Below are 22,024 nucleotides of genomic sequence, written 5' to 3' on the forward strand. Positions count from 1 at the left end.
TACGAGAAATGTAAATGCGTTACCTACATGTGTTGTGTGATGAGAAGTAGTCTCGTTGATTACACGATTCCTATGGCCTCATGGCTTACTGTCTATGCCACCAAAGCCTTTATATGACCGGGATAAGAAATGGGGGTACACTAAAAAGAGAAGGTTGAGTGTAAGCCCAAAATGTATTTAAAATAATATTATAGGACGCTAATGTCTATGCAATTTTACTGTTTTTGTCGTTTGTAAAATTTGAACAAAAGACTATTTCACTAAAAATATGTTACTTACTTAATTTATTATTCCTTTTTATGTAATTTTAAAATATATTAGAGTATTAGTACATAAGTGTGAGAGTAAAATGATATTTTATTTGTATTCGTATTTTATTTTCAGACTGCCTAAAATTCAGAGTATATATTTACTATTCGATGGTTCTGTGTATTTAGGGTGGGTTGCACCAGAGGCGTAGTTAAAGTTAAAGTTATGGTCAAAGTTATGGTTATAGTTAAGGCTAACTTTAACTTTGACCACAGAATTTGACAGATGACAGCTAGTCCGACAAGGCTTGAAATGAACGTGGGCGGGGGCGCTGCTGGTAAAGGAGAACTGTCAAAAATGGCGTTTTTGTATGATGACAGCGTTAGTTCCTTTTTTCGCCACGTTCATTCAAAGCCTTGTCGAGCTCAAGGTTATGGTTAAATATGGCGTCCATTTTTTTACTTTAACCAAAGATTTGATATTTTGCTTTGTAGTTATAAAGTCACAGTTATAGCTAAAGTAAGTTGGTGCAAGTCATCCTTAATGTCCTAAGGAAACAATTAGCTTTATCATAATAAAAGAATAGCTTATAAACCTTAGATTAAGAAATAAAAGCTTAAATTAAAACATTAAATTAAGTTCAGCAGCGGAGGACGAGAAAGACAGACACAAAATAATTTAAATACAAAATTACCAACTTTTGAGTACTTGGCACCCTTCAGGAGGTTTTTTTGTAGCAACTGAGAAAAATTGATTCATAGTAGTCGGGTTACTTAAAGTCAATGTAAATTTTGATTTATCCATGATTTATCAACTGATCTTAGTCAGACACTGCATACAAAGTCTACATAAAATTTTGTTTATCGTATAAGAGATAAATATAAACTTAAATTGCAATTATCTTACTCATTTTCAAGTGAAATCTGATATTTTCCGTCATTCTATAACTATACAGGATGTAACAAAATAAAGTAATAATACTTTATGGTGTCCCTTGTATTGAGTTGGTGGTCTTTTGTGTAGGGTTAACTGTGAAAGTGTACTGAAAGTGTTACTTTTGACTGTGCTTTTGATTTCAATGTTTCTATGAGAAATACGGACCTCATCATACATTTTCCCATACTACACTAAAAAAGAGTCAGAGCCACTTTGGACGCAACACAAGAGAGGCATTTATAACATAATAATATAACTAAATTATTAACACTGTGTTTTGTTACACCCTAAAAATTTGTATTCCTATTTTATTATTATTTTGCATAATTTAATAATAAAATAGGAATACATACAATAAATATTATATTTTTAGCTATTAGCTGATGCCTTTAGCTTAAAATATATTAAGGACCCTGAACCATGTAAGGCCACTTTAACTGGAAAATGCTTGTTATTCGTTTATTAACTAAATAAAATAAGAAAACAAATGATCAAGTTTAAATTTTGTTAAGCTCTTCCAAATGGCCTTGCAAGGAACACAGCTCCAATAAACAATATATACATCAGTCGTTTAACTTGAAAATAGAGTTACAAGTTATTCTTTATTTGCCTTTCTTAAAAGGACATTACAATTTCTTTCAATTAAGCAACACATGAAATGCTCAATATATTTATATCATTAAAAAAAACTATAACGAACATTGCTTGAACATCATCTTATAACTAAGAATATATTAATGGAAATTCTTTAAAAATAGTAGTAATGAGTATCACATACATTTTATAACTAATTTCCAATGCCTTTTATCATTATAAAAGGCATTGGAACTTAGTTTTAGATTAAAATTTTTTTTGATTGCATTCAATCAAAAAAAATTTTAATCTAAAATGGCCTTCTTATGGGTCCACTCTTTATAAGGCCAAAATATTCAATATGCGTGTATAAGTTTAATCAAAAATCAAAAATCAAAAAAATCAAAAATTGTTTTATTTCTGAATAAATTTAAAATAAATGTTTTCAGAAAGTCCTACATGATGCCTACCACCGGTTCGGGAACTAACCCGGCGAGAAGAACCAGCGTAAGAAACTCGCACGGGGCCCACTTTTTTACCAAAAAAAGTGAGAAAAAAATTAATCTTTTAAAATAAAGTTTACAATTTTGTAACTAAATATTATATACAATATCCACATACATAATTGTAAGTCCTATAATAATGAAGAAGTAGCCTTGCAAGAAGCCATCCTACTCCCAAGGTGTGCCATCGTTTATGAAATCATTGACCTTATAATAGGCTTTGGCACACAAACGTTCTTTAACTACTTTTTTAAATTTATTAATGGAAAGATTTTGAACGTTTTCTGGGATTTTGTTGTAAAGGCGTATACATTGACCTTTAAAAGATTTACTGACTTTACTAAGTCTGATCACCGGCATATCTAGCTTGTGCTTATTTCTAGTATTCCTAGAGTGAATGTCACTTTTAACTTTAAATTTACTTATATTTTTTCTAACATATATTACATTATCCAAAATGTATTGAGAAGCAACAGTTAGAATACCAATTTCTTTAAATTTATCTCTCAGAGATTCTAAAGCAGACATTTTATAAATAGAACGTATGGCTCGCTTCTGCAGCACAAATATTGTATTAATGTCGGCAGCGTTTCCCCATAAAAGGATTCCATATGACATCCTACTATGAAAATAACTAAAATATACTAATCGTGCCGTATCTTCGTCAGAAATTTCCCTAATTTTTCTGACTGCATATGCTGCAGAACTGAGCCTACCTGCAAGATTAACAATGTGAGGACCCCACTGTAATTTACTATCAAGTGTAATACCTAAGAATACAGTGTTGTCTACCAAATTCATCTTCTCATCATTTAATACTACATTGGTTTGGACTTGCCTAACATTGGGCAAAGTAAACTTTATACATTTTGTTTTACTAGAATTTAAAAGTAAGTTATTAACATTAAACCAATGTACTATTTTTGAGAGAGCACTGTTTACCTCGTCGTAGTTCGACTGTTGTCGCTTCACTTTAAAAATAAGTGAAGTGTCATCAGCAAAAAGCACTATCTCATTATTATTATCCTTAACTAGATAAGGTAAGTCATTTATATAGATGAGAAAAAGAAATGGGCCTAATATAGATCCCTGTGGGACACCTAATTCTAATTTGGTTCCTTTGGACCTTTTACTATTAACCTCAACCCTTTGAGTCCTATTTTTAAGGTAAGAAGTCAAAAGGCTGAGAGCAGAGTCTTTAATTCCGTAGTGGCGCAATTTCCTGATCAATGTAGCATGCTCAACACAATCGAAGGCTTTGGAGAGATCGCAAAAAACACCTAAGGCATCCTGCGACTCCTCCCAAGCCTCAAAAATACTGCAAAGGAGTCCTATACCAGCATCCGTTGTGGATCGACCCTTAGTAAATCCTAATAAGTAAAGATGTTATAAAAAACAACATTATTTTAATTGTAACGGTACGCATTTATAACTAAAAATAACTTTTTATAATATGTTAATGATTTTGAGATGTTCCTTGTAAAGTTCATGTTCCTTGGAAGGCCAACTATCAAATCTTAGGTTGGGCCTTATAAGGATCCACCAGCCTTCCTATGAACATTACCAATATTTTAACTTAAATCGAGGCATAAGTAAATTTTCTTTTATTAGTACCATACAATACATATCCCTATACGACAATGCCCTGCAATAAAATTTGAGATAGATATAGGTTATGTAACTAAAAACTAAAGTTTTTCAGGGTGCGGAAATTACAATTGTAGCCTCGACGACCAAAGTCTACATACAGTGAAATCTCATTGCCACAATAATTGCGGCGCGATCGACTCGCCGCCGCGTTTGTGGCCTTAAGTTTGATGGATCTAAGTGTGTAGTAGAAAGAATATGTCTTACCATGACGATAACTACTACTATTTAATAATAATAATAATAAAATGCTTTATTCACACATAAAAACAAGGCACACACTAAAGCAAAAAAAACAAACAATAAATCAAAAGGAAAGAACTGCACTAAAATAAAACAAACAACAAAAAAAAATGGCATCATAAGGCAGTGCATTGCATAATGCCGAAAAGGATACCCTGCAGTACCCACTCAGGTGTATTACCACGGCGCAGAACACTGAACCGCGGTAGGTACCGCGGTGCAGTGTTCACGGAAGATCAGGTGATCTTCCGTGTATTTAACAGTTGGCCTTCAAAGGAACGTGGCCTTCTATGGTGCATGGTCGTTATTTTAAATATGCTGATAAGCTTTTAAAAATTGCGGGCTTTGAGCGCGGCGACCGAATCAAGAAATTCCGTAACTAAAAAAAACACCCCCACTCGGCACACCACAGTGCCGCTCGGTGCGACTTTGCCAGACTTCGGCATGGTGTTTGTTTGCGTGCGACTAAATGTATACAAATTAAATTTGCACAAGTTGATAAAAAATTATATGTAATAGCTTTACCGTGACTTTCCGCGATTACTTCTGTTGTATTGATTTTTTTTTTGTTATATTGAACTTGTTGACCCGTGCAATCTGTTTTATGAGGCCAAAAGAGGTCGCGGGTGTGCCAACTGCCAAGGCCACACCGCGCCCTTTGAAGAGCCACGGACGCCTTGTGACTCATTTACACTGTTGACTACTCAGTAGTTATAGTCTACCTTATAAATAAACAACAAATTAATATGATTGTATGCAGTCTTTGTAGTGCTTCTTGGGATGAATTTTTAGTAAGTATATACGTGTAATGTAACTTCCTGTTTAACTTTGAATAAAAAGACCTAAATATAGTATGTAGGTACATAACATAGAAACGGGACCCTATTATCAAGACTTCGATGTCTGTCCGACACTCTGACCGTCTGTTTGAATGTCTCCATGCTGTATCTCAAGAACCGCCAAAGCTAGACTTCTTCACAGATTAGTATTTCTGTTGCCGCTAAAACGTTTTACGTGGTAGAGCCATGCTTTGGCACGAATGGGCCGGCACGACCGGAGAAATACCACGGGCTCACAGAAAACCGGTGTGAAACAGCGCTTGCGCTGTGTTTCGCCGAGTGAGTGAGTTTACCGGAGGCCCAATACCCTACCCTATTCCCTTCCCTACCCTTCCCTATTCCCTTCCTTACCCTCCCCTATTTCCTCTTAAAAGTCCGGCAATGCACCTGCAGCTCTTTTGAATTCTGATGTTGCGAGTGTCCATGGGCGATGGAAGTTGCTTTCCATCAGGTGACCCGTTTGCTCGTTTGTCCCCTTATTTCATAAAAAAAAAAACAAAAAATACTAAAAATAAAATAAATATTTAAGGGGGGCTATCATAAAACAAACGTGATTTTTATGGCCTTTTTTGCTCGATATCAATAATGGCAACACGTAGGCGCTTGAATTTTTGAACATAATCCTTAATTATTATATTATATATGTTACGCTCAAAGACCGCAATCGCTCAATGAGCGAAAAAAATGGCTCACAACGCGTTGTGGTCACAGTGAAACAGCCACGACGCGTTCTGGCGATCACAAAAAGACCATAACGCGAAATTCGTGTCGTGGCTGATATGCTATTCATTTTTCTTGATTTGTTCTTGATTGATTAATCGTCCATAGGTATGGAAGATTATATTTGAATTACCACGCGTACTACACAATATTTTTTCGCGATTTCGGTCTTTGAGCGTAACATATATAATGTTTACCTTAAAAATTTATACAGAAAACACTCCCATACAGAAAACACAATATAATAATAATGTGCGCTCTTATCTTGAAGGTTTGCAGGTCGTATCGGTCCGGAAATACTGCTGGTGACAGTTCATTCCAGAGTTTTACAGTGCGCGGCAGAAAGTTACGCGAAAAACGCACTGTGGAAGACTGCCACTCATCAAGGTGATGAGGATGGTATGTTTTTCGCGTGGGGCGATGGCGAAAAGTTGCAGGTGGTATGATTCCGAACAATTCCTCAGAGCACTACCCGTGATACAACCGATAGAGGATGCAGAGTGAAGCTACATCTCGGCGTAATTCCAGGGGGTCCAAGCTGTTTGAAACACTATGGCAGTCAACAATTCGAGCAGCCCTTCGTTGGATACGATCCAGAGGGAGCAGTTGGTATTTTGGCGCCCCTGCCCAGAGATGAGAACAATATTCCATATGAGGCCGAACCTGCGCCTTGTAGAGTTGTAGGCGTTGGTCCGGACTGAAGTACTGTCTCGCTCTGTTAAGAACGCCAAGCTTCTTCGAGGCTAATTTGGCCTTACCCTCAAGATGATATCGGAACTGGACTTCGCTCGATATGTTGACGCCAAGTATCTCAAGTATAAGGTGTATCCAAAAAGCAGTATTAAATATATTTTGTACGCCACCCGATTTTGGAGAAAAACGCACTTGAAATCTATACTAATATTATAAATGCGAAAGTATATCTGTCTGTCTGTCTCGCTTTCACGCCAAAACTACCGAACCGACTGTAATGAAATTTTGTATACAGATAGTCTAAAGCCTGAGAAAGGACATAGGCTACTTTTTACTGGAAAAAAGGGTTGTAAGGGGGTGAAAATACGAAAATTTGTTCAAATTAAGTTAGTTCCAAAAATTCATACTAGATGGCGCCGTGCGTCTCTTACATCGCGCTAACGCTTGCCCAACATCTTTCTATGAGAGGTGGTATCATCATACATATAAGTTTCGATTTTTTTCGATTGTTATTTCTATTTACGTTATTTAATAAGTCAGTACTTTATATTATATACAGTGACGTAACCTTAAACCTATCAATGATAAATAGTTTATGGGTAAGGTTGTGTAATTGGGGGGCTAAATAAGCTTTAAAATTTTTCATAAAATATAAACTTTAATAAAAAAAAAATATTATGTGCACACTGCACAGCTGTTTTGATTTCAGGGGTACCAGGGGTTTTTTTTTTATAAAAGCTTTTGACACCAATTTTGTTGACATCGTGCTCTATAAACTGAAGTCCACGCGGACGAAGTCGCGGGTAACAGCTAGTCTTTAAATAAAGTAATATCTGATATATATTATCTAATGTCTATTTAAATTTTAAAGTATTATCCGATATATCTATAACTGATTAATTTATTTATACGCACATTTATGCAATTAATATTAAACGTATAATATTATCATACTTTATCGTATATATGTAATTTTTATCAACCGATTTTCGATACTGGATTTTCCAATGTAACAGTTCTGTGAAAAATATTGACAAAACTCGATGTGTAAACTTGAAAGGAATACAATTTTAGTATTCAAAGGTTGGTGTTTTGTCCTGTCAGTGGAATAAATTTACGTGAATTATTGAATGTAAGTAGGTATTTTATCATGGACTATGCATTGGTCTCGCTTTGTTATGATAAAAGATAGACTAATTACTAGTGTAGTAGTAGTGTCACAATTTGTCTATTCTAGATAGCCGGGTGCTTTCAGCGTGCTCTTTTTCTGCTGTTAGCGTTTATAAAAACACGCGAGCTGAATTCTCGCGCGCAGTTAACGCGCAGATAATGCGCACGTCTGAACGCACCCTATGGGTCAGCGCAGACGAAACGGAGTGCAGCGGAGACGATTTTATTAACGCACTTGAAAGTCAACTTTAAAATTATTAAACTGAAGTGCGATAAGGCGGAGAGGAGGGAGGTGCTGTACGCATGCCTAGACGTACACTCACTCATTCACTTAAAGGTTGAGGTTTATTTCGCGGAATATTGCTAAAAATAATAACAAACTTAATTTTAAGCTAGGGATTTCCGCAAAGTAACGCCTGATTCTATTAACTTTTTTTGCAAGTTTCAAGGATTTATGCACTTTAGTTCAATAACAATATTTTAAGTTTATTTTCAAGTGCTTTAATAAAATCTTCTCTGCTGCGCTCGGTCTATCTAAGCTGACCCTTAGACGGAGAGGAGTCCTTTCGATTTAATTATTATCAACGACTCATTTCAGCTACGAGATGGCTGAACCACATCCAAACCCACCTCCGTACTCTGCAACCGCAAACCCGATAACCACACAACCAGCATTCGTCGTGTACCCTGGACAAACCACGGTCGTGATTGTGGAGAACCCGATGGGTTACGAACCGTGCATATACCCCTGCAAATCCTGCAACCTGCGGCTGACGACCAGGGTTGAGAGGAAACCGGCTTGCAGGACGCATTTGTGTGCAGGAGCTCTGTGTCTTTTTGGGTAAATATAATATTATTAGGAATTTCACGATTCAGTAAGGGTATTTACACAAACATAATATTTTTAGTATATATATGAATTATCTATGAAAGTTTTTAGCATTTAAAGATTTTTAGTTCTTATATCATTGAATGATGATGTTTAATTAAATAACTGAAGGACAAGCTAGTCAAGTCGTTGAATATAACTTTGATCGTCATAGCTGTTAGTTGTTACCCTATGTGAATTGTGACCAACTTAACGCAACTTAAAAGGTAAAAAATAAATTAATCACAAAATGTCTCCTTAAAAAGTACTTAAACGACTTTGTAATATTTAATTAAAATAAATCACCACAGTGCTATCTGTGCGAGCTTAATTTGACGATATATTTGTTTTGATCAATCAACTGAATTTGAGTCACCTGACTGATTTGATGCCCGCTCTGCAGTTCAAAGGGCTATGTTACAATCCACTAACTAGTGAGTAGTGGGACGTTGAGTGACGCTTATTCAATCAACGGCTTAGTCGTTTAATTAAAATATATCGTTAATAAGCAGATTTTTAACCAGATGCCCGAGACCAATTCAAATTTATTTTTCCAGATTCTGGCCCTGCGTGTGCCTGCCGTACTGTGTGAATGCCTGCAACGATGCCGACCACTACTGCTCCAACTGTGGTTCTTATATCGGCTCCTACAGAGGCTGATTATAGAAAATTTGGAAATATAATATTAAGTTATTTAAGTTTTTTTGACTATTTATTTTTGTACTAAATTAATAGTCTAAGAGCAAGTGTCCGACAGACTTACAGTAAAGTAGCAAACTGCCAGATATATTGTTTGTTCCGCCGTTGATGCAATGGGCATTCGCGAACCAACGAGGGTTCCACCGCGACTCCGCCCGCCCAAATAAATAATTTCCCGAAATAATTTTTTTTGCGGGAAAACGTTCGGTAATTTTACCGCAAAAAAGCTTATGTCTCTCCTCGTGGGCTGTGACATAAAACATGAGAACCCGTCCAGTGTTCATTCGTGACTCACTCCTGAGATTAGCGCGTTCAAGCTGAAAAACTATTCCGCTTCATAAGTATAATAGATAGTTGGAACCAGAATAAACGTCTGCCATTAAATTTTTTAACACAAATCAATAATATTATATTATATTTTATTACATAATATATTACTTAAAACAGCATGTCTGCTGTTTTGATATCTTAAAATATTATATTTTTTATCTTAAAATATCTATATATTAATACGTGAGCCAAAAACTTTGTATCCGTTTTGACGAAAAATGGGGAAACGTACCTAGGTGAATGAAATTTTGCACAGTTATAGTTTATATGGTGAAGGAGTGCATCGAGCTAATATTATTTTGAAATTATGCTTTTATTATACATTTTTAAGACATTACACACACTACAACACACACACTAGGAAAATTGACAGATTTTTGAGTGACAAGCCTATACATACCTACGAATTATACTCTTTTTATTTATGGTTGAAGTCTGTTGACATTTGACAACAAGGTGACAAATTGAAAATGGATTTTAGTTTTTTTTTATTGAATCTTAGATACTAAGACAATGCTTACACGGCCAGTCTCAGATCAGCTGAGTCCCAGAGACAAGAGGTGAAAAAAAAAATATTATGATAAAGTCAATATTTATTATTTTTTTACAAAATATAGGTAGTAGTCCTAATGTCGTTGAAACTAAGGTCGAAATTCGACCATTGGGCGATCTCTATTTAAAAAATAGCATAGCAACAGTAAATAAAAGAGTTTAAAAATAAATTATACCTTTTTATAAAGAAAATATACTATTCTTTACTTTTGTCATACATAATATCTTGGTGGTAAGTGTGAAATTATTGACAAAACTGATTAGCAATTAAAATTGATAAATTATTAAAATCTTTCATATTTGGTGGCAGATTGCGCTGAAACTGCAAGTAATATCGCTTTTGTATGTATGAGAGGTTTATAGTAAATTTATCAATGATTATTTATTGAGTACGGTTTCATATTAAAATGGAAAATACTACGTTTCTAGACATATTCGAGGGCGCGGGAGGGTGACGCACACGGCACATCCCGGAGGGGAGGGGAGGGTAGATTAAATTTAACTTTACTCTGTAACCTGTAACTCTGTAACCTGGTAGATAAAAGTCGCACTTTATTTTTTTCCAAATTTTCAGCAAATTTTCTTAAACTATAATTAACAGCAAAAATATATTAAGCCACAATAACCGCCATGTAGCCATCAGTGTAGCCTCAACAATTTGATATACTTAATAATTATAATATTATGGTATGCTCACGTAAAAATATTGATATCAGCCAAGAAGCATGGTTGGAATATTTAATCTATTAATACTTGAAAAGCGTTCGCGATTATTTTTAGTCGATCCCTCAAGATGAGTTGGAAATGAAGCAGTGACTCGTGACGTTATAATAAAACAATTTATGGTAATAAAAAGATTATGTTTAGTTCTTCTGTCACTTTTGAATCTAGAATCTAGATGATAATTATAACAATTACTAGGTGTCGCCCACAATTCCGTTGCGCCAAAATTCATTCATCGCGCGTGAACCGAACATTTTTCCAGGATATTCTTTGTATCCTATATCCTTTCCCGAGACTCAAATTATCGCCATACTTTAGCAAATTCAGTTCAGATTTTGGACCGATTTTGGAGAAAAACGCATTTGAAATCTTTGATTTTTTTTTTGAGTTTCACCCCTGTCCACTACTATACACTACTCTACAGTCCACGTAGACTTCCATTCATAGCATGAAGTTAATATACCTAGCGGAATTCCGCTAGGTATTTTAACTTTATGATTCATAGACTCTGATTCGAACGCATCGATTGGTCTAACGCAGGCAGATCGCGCAATCGCATGAACAAACCAACGCGTCGAAATTTTTTTCATTCAATGCTACTAGCTCCACGCATTATGATATTATTATTGAAATGTTCTTTTTTACATTATTGCTTTGGATCTCTTTGTATCTTTCATTGCTGACCCCTAACTAGAAGCGGTTTCGATCACCTGATCGAGGTCATTGCGCTCGCGCTCTAGGGTTGACAAAATATTTAAATAAAAATGTATTGAAGCAAAAAAAAAATATTTCATTTTATGCTACTTTCACAGTGAACTCTATGTAAGGGACACATACACACCCTAAAGTTAATCACTTTGTTTTGGTACATCCTGTAAACATCGTAGTAATGAATATTACCGTTTCGTATCAAAGTGATATACATCACTTTATTACGAAACGGTAATATTAAAAAAAAAACTTGAGAGGTGTCAACTGTCAAGGGACACCGGGATGGAACGAAGTCTTAAATTTCCCGCCAGTTGACGTCATCGCCACATCAACGCCCTTATTTTAGTACAGTACACTTATTTTAATACCTACTTCGTAGGTCCTGTACTAAAATAAGTTTACTGTCGGTCAAAAGTGTCGTTACAACTTTTTCCGTCTAGCCCCCTTCCGCAACGCGCGATAAGGAAATTCGTTTCAATAAATGAAGATAAACAATGATTGCACAATAATAAGTATTAATATAATAACATAATAATGTTATGATGACTCAACGTGTACCTATCAGAAATCTTGTTATCAGAACCCATGACTCAGTGGGTAGATTCATGTGTCATAATAATCAACGAGAATTCGCAGATTCAAGCCCGGGTTGTGGAGTGGCCTGATTAAACCTACTGAGTACAGTTGCGAGCGTTCGGCCTAGCAACAGGCCGAGGATCATGTTCTATTTGCTAGGTCGAGTACTCATACTCCCCTGAATTCCATACAAATTTAAAAATGCATCTCACGGCATCTACGCGTCACGTTGCTGTCTGAATTGACCCTAACGCAACCAATAAGCAAAAATCCACCATCTGGCTATGAATCTATTTCTCTGATAGTACCAGCGAAGAAATTGATTCATGGGGCCAGGCCACAACACTGCGTTGCGGCGTCACATCGTAAAAATCTACGACGCCGCAGAACGCATCGTTAAAATTTCCGATGCGACAGTGACTATTTCCAATGAAATTTTGCGCTCCGACATCGCATCGCATTTCTGTGCGAATTGCGATACGACGCGACGCCGCAACTCCTGGCCCAATAGCCTAGTTGACGGAGCTCATTTGGTCGATTCATGTCAACTTAAGGGGGCGACTAACCCTAAAGTGTCGATTTTATAATTCATTTTTATACTTGAAAATAGGCCTAGAATTGTTTCATTTTCTAAAATTAGATACTACATTATATTTCCGAGAATTCGATCCGAGCAAAAACACGATATCTTAAAATTTTCTCAATAGAAAAAAATCACAAAGATGCATCTAATTCTTAAGAATTTTTCATTTATTGCCATAACCATGCAAATTTTTTTTATGAAATAAGGGGACTAACGCGAAAACGGGTCACCTGATGGAAAGCAACTTCCATCGCCCATGGACACTCGCAGCATCAGAAGAGCTGCAGGTGCGTTGCCGGCCTTTTAAGAGGGAATAGGATAATAGGGGAGGGTAGGGATGGGAAGGGGAGGGAAAAGGGGAGGATAGGGAAGGGAATTGGGACTCCGGTAAACTCACTCACTCGGCGAAACACAGCGCAAGCGCTGTTTCACGCCGGTTTTCTGTGAGAAAGTGGTATTTCTCCGGTCGAGCCAGCCCATTCGTGGCGAAGGATGGCTCTCCCACGTATATGCATTGAACTAAGTTAATATTTTAACACATTGTATAAAATTCTATCATTGAGAGATCGATCTAGCGGATTTTTAAAATGTTGTATATTTATCGAGTTATTGAGAAAAAACTAATTTGGCGATGAATCCGCGTCGTCCTTTTTCACCTGGCATTTGAAAGACGGGCGTGAGTGTGAAGAGAGAAGGACGATGTTTGATTTTTGGGGTTAGTCGCCCTCTTAATGTAAATCATCATCTGTCTGCTGGGTTTGATGGTGATGGTACATTTTGAATGTTAGCAACATACTTTAGCTGGTTTTGAAAATAATTATTGTCAAAGTACGTTATTTAATCTCTGTCTATTGATTGGATACAACTTATCAGATAATACCATAGATAATACACTATTTCTGGCGATATTCGATAAAAAGACCACCAAACGTTTATATGACCAGTGTGATACTGATAAGCTATATTTCGTGTGGATATGTGTTTATTGAGTAACTTTGGAGTTTCATAGTGAGTACGTCGTACGAGTGGTGGTGAAACGAAAGTTAAACGAGTGTTTTTTTTAATAAGAAAATAGTAAATAGTAAGCACTACTAACAATAGTTTCATTTCTGACAGTAAGTAATTTTAAGAGATCTCTTTATGTTTGATATCATGTGACCTTAATTTATTGGTAGCTTCTATGTTGGCCATAAGGGACCAATACAAGACGTGATTTTGCTATTGTGTAAGGGACATAATATTGTCGTCGATTAAACTGCATGCAATCTTCCATGGATTTCCATCTTGGCCCAACGTAGAGAGCCTTTTCAATTATTAATATGCAGCACATATTAATAATTGAAAAGGCTCTCTTTCACACACATAACTCATGAGCAATTTGCACCTATGATCTCGTATTTTTATAGCCACCTCTTCTCTTTTTTCTATTTATCCTCAATTTTACGTGTCCATGTAATTTCAGAGTTAAATTATTACAGACTCCATAATATAACTGCAAAATTTATTTTCAGAATCAAAAATGTCCGAATTCAAACAAAACATTGACGAAGAGAATTTCGATCGCCCAACTGACCCACCTCCATACACGAATCCACCGACCATACCAGTGATGAACCAACCGCAAATGTACCAGTCCGGTGCTGGTATGACATCCGTTGGATCCGTTGGAGTGGTCACTGGCCAACCCGGAGTTGTGACGTCTGTTGGAATGGTAGGCCAAACAGGAGGTATGGCATCCGTTGGCATGGTAGACCATACAGGAGGTATGGGACAAGTTGGCATGGTAACAGGGCAACCGGGTACCATGTCAGTGGTGGCCCCAGGGTTTGTGGTTCTCAATCAAATGGTGTACCAGCCAACACCGTACACATGTAGAAGCTGTCATCAGCAGATCGTGACGAAAGTGAAGCGCAAGCCAACTTTCAAAACGCACTTCTTCGCAGCGGGATTTTGTTTGGTGTGGTTAGTGTTTTCGAAATTAGCGACTTAATTTCAATTTCTCTCGCAATATTTTGGATTGACAATGTGTAGCTCTAAATTCATTACAATAGATAGATCGTTTGTCGACTATTTACAAACAATGATAGGTATTGTCTTGGTCTAGGATCTTGGAATCTAAACCTTCGACAAATAGATTTAAGAGGAGTCCACACCGCCGTTTTTCCATACAAACGTTGTCCCCTGTTTCCTCCCTGGATAATGCCGGTAGAGTTATGATTTTTTCCTGAATATCGATGGCCACTATTAGCATGTCCCTATGTTTTCTTTTTTTTCATAATTTTATTATTAAAAAAGGTGAGAACGTCCAAAAACCCAAAAAAGTGGCCAGATTTTCCTCTGTGTTCAAACACCCAGAAAACAAAACTGGCTAAAATATACAAAAAAAAAAAACATAGGAACACAGCTCAAGCCTTGCTTTAATTCTTAATGAAAAAAGTACTTTAATCGGTTAAGTTTTGGAGAAGGAATCAGGGGACAACGAATCGAAGATTTTCTGTTCTTTTATTAGAACTTTTGTCGTGTTGTCTCCATCGCGCTCTGTGTTGGGAGACTTGAGATTGGTGAGACAGCAATACATTTTCAAATACCTATTTTCAATTTATCTCGCCCCTGGTGTATCCTCTTAAGCCTACGATAAATAAACTTGGCAACTATAGATGTGTTGAGTTAGTACCACGTTAGTACCACATAATTTAAAGTTTAAAGATGATTTGAGTATTCGAATCCAAAATCCAAAGGAAAGCTTAGGATTATTGTCACCTTGTATGGCGTTTTCAATTTTGTGTTAGATTTACCAACCGTCCGATTTACCAAAACCGTCATATTTTAAACTTTTTACTATTTTTCAGTTGGATCCCCTGCGCCATAATTCCGTACTGCATGGATGGATGTCGGCAAGCGGACCACTACTGTCCAAACTGCGACAGTTTCATTGGATCCTATGTTCCATAGGAAAGACAGTGTCAATATCAGAACGGAGCAACAATAACCCAACAACAAAAGTAGGTGCTATAATGGCTTTGCGATTAAACCCTTAGGTGAAGAATTAAAAAAAAATGTCCAGGAAAAACTAAATTTTTAGGCGGAACGCATTTAAACGTTAGTCTATGAAAGACAAATATAGAAAACCTGTAGACGGGCAATGTTCATAATGACGTCGATTTGCATCCTTTTGACAGAAAATGAGAACTTTCCGCGTGTGAACTTTCCGACGATTGTGAATCGATGGGCAGGACACACCCGTAATCATCTAAGTCATCGAACATGACCCGACTTAAAAAAGGGCCACGATTACATTAATCGTGGCCCTTTTTTACTTACTTACTAATATTATTATAAATGCGAAAGTGTGTCTGTCTGATCAAATTTCAGCAAAATTGGTTCAGCGGTTTGGGCGTGAAGAGGTCTGTGACTATCTGTTGCATCTTCACGCCCAAACCACTGCACCAATTTTCTTGAAATTTGGTATGGAAATATTTGGAGTCCTGGGAAAGGACGTAGGATACTGTTTATCCCGGAAAAAGGTACGTTTCCTGCGCTATAAAATAATTTTGGCGCAACAGAGTTGCGGGCGTCATTTCAAAGTAGTACTTTATAAAATTAATAAACAGCCATAGTGATAGAATAATGATAGATAAGTGATAGAAATAATTTATGTTAGCTATTTCTTAGTACTGTAATTGATTTATGAATTTTTTTTTCATTTTTTTAATGAATCTTTTTATACTCTGCATCTTAAAAAGAGCATTATTATTTTATTTAAGTTATATATTTAAGTTATATATATATTGATATTTTTTTTATCTAAATGCTGTCATTTTTACTTTAAGATGTGAACTTTTATCATACTTGTATTGAGCTGTTATTAGCTAATATTGTTTTGTATTTTTTTACCTAAAGCTATGTTTGGTTATTCTCATGTAACTAAAAATATGAGCAATCCAAAAGTTAAAAAGAAAACACGTTAGAGCGCTTACAAACGAACGGTACTTGTCGACGGCACGCGTCGACGGCACGTGTCGACAAGTGCCGTTCGTCTGTAAGAAGAAATGTCTTCGGTTATCTTCTTTTTTGTATTTAAACAAAAATTTACGACTGCTGAAACATTCAGAGTACGCCCATGCCCACTTCATCCACGTACATAAATGTATACAGTATATTTTGTGTAAATAAATATTTTCAAAACATCACATTTTTTATACGTACGTTATACGTGGGAGAGCCATGCTTCGGCATGAATGGGCCGGCTCGACCGGATAAATACCACGTTCTCACAGAAAACCGGCGTGAAACAGCGCTTGCGCTGTGTTTCGCCGAGTGAGTGAGTTTACCGGAGGCCCAATCCCCTACCCTATTCTCTTTCCTACCCTCCCCTATTCCCTTCCCTTCTCTACCCTCCCCTATTACCCTATTCCCTCTTAAAAGGCCGGCAACGCACATGCAGCTCTTCTGATGCTGCGAGTGTCCATGGGCGACGGAAGTTGCTTTCCATCAGGTGACCCGTTTGCTCGTTTGCCCCCTTATTTCATTAAAAAAAAAAACATTTTCTTTTTGAACTTCAAACCCACAAAAGTAATAAACCATTTCGTATTAAGGTGTTCGTGTAAAAAATAAATTAGATGATGATCTACAGCTGCTTCAATTAAACTTACGGATGCACTCAGATACATTATTGACAATTAATAAAAAAACGAAATCACCATAATATGTTTCCGTATGGATTTCAAGGAGTCCCTCGATACCTCATGGATTCTATTATATCAGACCACCACTTTTCTGAATATGATACCAAATTCGGATTATATAATAAACAACAGCGAAAAAAATTTGAAATCGATCCAACAACGGCGAAGTGATCGTTGGACATACAAAAAAGTAAACAGAAAAACATAATATAACCAACGAGGTTATATGATGGAAGTCGGTTAAAGATGGAGCACATTTAACGAAACATATATAAAAATACCACAATATGTATATTTAAATTTAGTTTATAACTGATTTTATGATTTAAGAATTTTTTTTAGTACAACTAGTACTAGTACAACATTGTTCAACTAGTTAGGGAACAGTGCAAGTTTTTGGAGATAGGGAGTTTTAATTCTCAATTACCTACAATTTTGAAATCGGTTTTATCTTTTTAAATTACAGTTATTTTCATTGAAACTGTCCAAGTAGTCACCGAAGCCGATGTGGAAGGCAAAGCGTAAAGAAGTAACAGACAAACAGACAGACAGCCACAGACACTTTCGCATTTATATGATATACTAGATGACGCCCGCAACTCCGTTGCGCCAAAATTCGTTTATCGCGCGGGAACCGTACATTTTTCACCGATGAAAAGTATCCTATGTTCTTTCCCGGGATTCAAAGTATCTCCATAGCAAATTTCAGCAAAATAAGTTCAGCCGTGAGCGTGAAGAGGTAACAGACAGACAGACACTTTATTTATAATATTAGTATGGATTAGAAAGGATTTATAAAATTGCCCACATTGTTAGTTAACACACAATTGATATAACATAGGCTACACGTTCCTAGCAATATGCGATGTGGATTTTTTATCTCTTTACAACAGATAAGTTTATTCATAGCCTGATAAAGAGCCAAGAGGATTTCAGATCCGATAAATATAATTGTCCAATACAGTCGCTCCGTACTAGTCGGTGATTCATGTCCATGTGAACTTCGGAAAATAAAGTTGAGCAATTAACAAATTAAGTAAGTTTATTATTATAATTTTATTGTCACTTAATACGATACTGCCTTGATTATACGTCAGGTGGCCATTACGAAAATAATATTATGTAGAAATAAAAATGTGTTCAAATCAGTGACCCAACGGGGTTTCTTAAAGGCAACGGCCAACGGCCCCTATCTAAGTGCAATGGCACATTGTCATATTGCCCTGGCCCCTGCGTATACTTACTTCTGCGGCAGTATAACGACGCGAGTGAGCGTTTACACTCAGCCCTCTACAGTCTACACACTTGCCGCGTCGGGCAGCGTCATGACGAGTGGCAGCGCGAGTGACTAATAGTTATACTAATAGTTATACTTTGTCCACACCTCTACAGTGTGTAACAAAAATAAGTGATAATACTTTAGGGTGTGTATGTGTTCCTTGTAGAGAGTTCACTGTGAAAGTGGCAGCGCTGAGAGAGAATTTTTTTTTCACTTTTATATGGGCAAGAGCCCGAGCGTCACGAGTTTCCCCAAAAAATTTTGGTCTTTCAGCGCTGCTACTTTCACAGTGAACTCTCTACAAGGAACACGTACACACCCTAAAGTATTATCACTTATTTTTGTTACACCCTGTATATTAGCTTCATGGTCCACACTCAACACTGTGCCTTTTTCTGTTCGTCAAAGGCATGCATTATAGCGCAGCCAATAGCGAACGTGAGGCATGCCCGCGACGCATGCCCTCTGACCGTATCCAAAACTTTCGCTTTGTTATTAAAAATGACAGTTGGCGTTGCGTTCGTTGACGCATTCGATTATTGAATGCGCCAAAACAAAAGATGAATGAAAGAAAATGACGAAAATTGAAGACGAAAGCGCATAGTGTGAACATAGCTAAACGTTCTTGCGCTGCCCACTTTTCCACTCACCTCCCTCCCAAACAGGGATGAATAATAATCATAAACGGCCCATAGCAAATTTGGAAATAAAACATATTTTAATTCAATTCAGAACGTTCTTTCAATAATGATCACTAACCCTCGACAATCTTCTTAACATTTTATTTTAGCAATGGAAATGAAAGGACCCCCACCGCCTGCGTATGACGATGGACCCCCTGGACCACCTGGACCCCCCGGGGGTGTTCCCCCCCAGCCGGGCTACTACGGCTTCCCCACCATCATCGTGGAAACCCCTATGGGCGCTCACCCCACACCATACACCTGCAGATCCTGCAACCAGCAGATTGTCACCAGAATCGAGAGAAAGAACGTGATGAAGACGCATCTCTTCGCGCTCCTGCTTTGCGTTTTCGGGTAAGTTTTGAGGACTTTGTGATGTTTTTTTTTAAATACACGGGCAATATGAGGGGCGTTGAAGGCGCATTATAACATTACTAGCGACCCGCCCCGGCGTTGCACGGGTATAAAATATATAGCCACCGAAAAAATGATTTAAATCGATAGCCTATGATCCTTCACGTGATCTACTTCTTATCTGTGCCAAATAGCATAAAAATTGCTGCAGTAGTTCGCGAGATAAGCCATTTCAAATAATTTCACCCGTTTTCCTCCTATTAGTCTTAGCGTGATAAAATATAGCCTATCGCCTTCCTCAATAAATGGGCTATCTAACACTGAAATAATTTTTCAAATCGGACCAGTAGTTACCAACCAGTTCCTGAGATTAACGCGTTCAAGTTAGCCCTTGCAAATAATTTTCCCGGTTTTTTCCACATTTTCCTCTATTTCGTCGCTCCTAATAGTCTTAGCATGATAAAATATAGCCTATAGCCTTCCTCGATAAATGTGCTATCTAACACTGAAAGAATCATCAAAATCCGTTGTGTAGTTTTCAAGATTAAAGGGAACAAAGGGACATGAGGGAAAAAAGCGACTTTGTTTTATAATATGTATAGATAGATAAACGTTTTACGAAGTCATACATACTCTTAAAAATTAAAAGAATACTACATATTTATAAGCTTTTATAAGTCCCAGAATTGTGTCAACGATGTAATTGTTTTCTTTTATATTGTCTTAAAAAATATTAAATAAAACAATTGCAGGTGCTATCAGATAAAAACACGAAGCAAAAACTATGTTTTACCTCCGTGGATAAAAACGACCGCCTTGAAGAAAAGATTCCTCACTCTATGTAGAGCATTCAATATTAGTAAAGTAGTATTCAAAAAGTGAGCTATGTCCACACTATGCGCTTCCATCGTCAATTTTCATCATCTTCTTTCATTCAACTTTCGTTTTGGCGCATTCATTAATTGAATGCGGCAACGAACGCAACGCCAACTGTCATTTTTAATAACAAAGCGAAAGTTTTGGATGCGTCGCGGGCATGCCTCACGTTCGCTGTTGACTGCGCTATAACGCATGCCCTTGACGAATAGAAAAAAGCACAGTGTGGACAAAGCTTATTCATGATACCTTATATGAATAAAAATTAAAAATATTTTGTCTTTATTAGGAATATAAGTAAGTTTTCAATTTCCAGTTGCTGGCCGTGCGTATGCATCCCGTATTGTGTGGACTCGTGCAAGAGCGCCGACCACTACTGCCCCAACTGCAACGGTTACATCGGCCGCTATCAAGACTAAGCTATACAAGCTAGGCTAGGATTAAGGGGCTGGCATGCCATGTATGGCAAAAGCCCTTTATTCAAATAAAGATTAAAAAAAAGCTAGGCTAGGCTAAGCTAGAAAGTTAAGCTATGTTATGAATTATGCTAATATATAAAATTAAGTTATTTCCTGGCTCATAAGCCATCCAGCCCTAGACCTTTCCAACGAATGCAAAACCGTGGAAATCGGTTCGTGCGTTCTGGAGTTATAGCGTCAGGAAGGAAAACCCGACTTATTTTTATATATTAGATAATATTATACGCTGGACTGTATTGAAATGTTTTGTGCGTATTGATACAAAGCTCGTCCAGTACTGGAATATTATATTTAGCTCGAAAGCTAGTCTTTAATCCTTAGCTATATTTAGCTGAATTGCCCTCCAAGAAACTCATGCTATGCTAAGCTTTATAAATACTAGCTAAGCTATAGCCAAACTAAGCTAAAACGAATCAAAAGGAGCATCGGTGCTCATTTGAGATCCTGGAACAACCAAGAACGATAAAATTGTCACCGAGGATGCAGGTGATCTTCACATACTCCTAGCTCTTATCCCTAAAAGCTCAGGATGATCTTGTGAAGATTACTCCTCGAAAAAAGACAGCAGCACTTTTTTGACCAGTCCAGTCGGCATGTGCCGCACGTTGACAATTTTAGTCTCATAGAATTCATGTTCAGTCATGCTTGTGTAAGTGTATACACATAATATTATTTTTCACACAGATGAAAACTAATTTTGGTTTCGTTTGACAGCTCGAGATTGTTGCTCTATTCCGCTAGGTATATTAACTTAATGGTCTAGACTCTAGACAGTTTTGAGACACGCCTCGTCAAGTCGTCACTCACTTGTGATGTAAAAAACAAGGAATCGTAATTTTTTATACGTTTAGGGTACAGCAGTACTTACTACTTACCTCTTATTGCTAACCAAATTTTAATAGGAAACGGTAGAAATTTTATAATTTATACCGTTTAATATATTTTTTTATTGAATTTATGAGCTTATAAAATAAATTACTGTACTTTAATAAAACTGTTTTATTTTTCTCCATATCTCATAATTGAAGACATGAGCGGATGAAGTCGGTAGGT

The 22,024-nt window shown here is 36.8% G+C and overlaps 3 protein-coding genes across 4 annotated transcripts; all 3 read left to right on the forward strand.

Annotated features, from left to right (window-relative positions):
- Positions 1 to 8,178: 8,178 nt before the first annotated feature.
- LOC121729087 (lipopolysaccharide-induced tumor necrosis factor-alpha factor homolog) lies at positions 8,179 to 9,101 on the forward strand. The gene is made up of 2 exons (XM_042117474.1): positions 8,179 to 8,414; positions 8,999 to 9,101. The coding sequence occupies exons 1-2, from the start codon at positions 8,179 to 8,181 to the stop codon at positions 9,099 to 9,101; spliced, it is 339 nt and encodes a 112-aa protein (XP_041973408.1).
- A 5,036-nt stretch (positions 9,102 to 14,137) lies between these two features.
- Positions 14,138 to 15,589, forward strand: LOC121728841 (lipopolysaccharide-induced tumor necrosis factor-alpha factor homolog). The gene is made up of 2 exons (XM_042117148.1): positions 14,138 to 14,577; positions 15,465 to 15,589. The coding sequence occupies exons 1-2, from the start codon at positions 14,225 to 14,227 to the stop codon at positions 15,565 to 15,567; spliced, it is 456 nt and encodes a 151-aa protein (XP_041973082.1). The 5' UTR covers positions 14,138 to 14,224; the 3' UTR covers positions 15,568 to 15,589.
- A 2,685-nt stretch (positions 15,590 to 18,274) lies between these two features.
- Positions 18,275 to 21,069, forward strand: LOC121728740 (lipopolysaccharide-induced tumor necrosis factor-alpha factor homolog). Of its 2 annotated transcripts, XM_042116979.1 has the most exons (4): positions 18,275 to 18,336; positions 19,370 to 19,616; positions 20,809 to 20,911; positions 21,004 to 21,069. In XM_042116979.1, the coding sequence occupies exons 2-3, from the start codon at positions 19,372 to 19,374 to the stop codon at positions 20,909 to 20,911; spliced, it is 348 nt and encodes a 115-aa protein (XP_041972913.1). In that variant the 5' UTR covers positions 18,275 to 18,336; positions 19,370 to 19,371; the 3' UTR covers positions 21,004 to 21,069. The 2 variants fall into 2 exon arrangements, with proteins under 2 accessions (XP_041972913.1, XP_041972912.1); XM_042116978.1 differs by lacking the exon at positions 21,004 to 21,069 and having other exon boundaries at positions 20,809 to 20,997.
- Positions 21,070 to 22,024: the final 955 nt, after the last annotated feature.

Source organism: Aricia agestis, chromosome 7 (genome assembly GCF_905147365.1).
Source record: "Aricia agestis chromosome 7, ilAriAges1.1, whole genome shotgun sequence".
Taxonomy (NCBI): Eukaryota; Metazoa; Arthropoda; class Insecta; order Lepidoptera; family Lycaenidae; genus Aricia; species Aricia agestis.

What these genes read in the sequence shown, in the direction of transcription:
- LOC121729087 (XM_042117474.1), top strand. Translation starts at nt 8,179, where the DNA reads ATGGCTGAACCACATCCAAACCCACCTCCGTACTCTGCAACCGCAAAC. An exon ending in GGAGCTCTGTGTCTTTTTGG is followed by an intron (nt 8,415 to 8,998) that starts GTAAATATAATA and finishes TTATTTTTCCAG; the next exon opens with ATTCTGGCCCTGCGTGTGCC.
- LOC121728841 (XM_042117148.1), top strand. Translation starts at nt 14,225, where the DNA reads ATGAACCAACCGCAAATGTACCAGTCCGGTGCTGGTATGACATCCGTT. An exon ending in GCGGGATTTTGTTTGGTGTG is followed by an intron (nt 14,578 to 15,464) that starts GTTAGTGTTTTC and finishes ACTATTTTTCAG; the next exon opens with TTGGATCCCCTGCGCCATAA.
- LOC121728740 (XM_042116979.1), top strand. Translation starts at nt 19,372, where the DNA reads ATGGAAATGAAAGGACCCCCACCGCCTGCGTATGACGATGGACCCCCT. An exon ending in CTCCTGCTTTGCGTTTTCGG is followed by an intron (nt 19,617 to 20,808) that starts GTAAGTTTTGAG and finishes TTCAATTTCCAG; the next exon opens with TTGCTGGCCGTGCGTATGCA.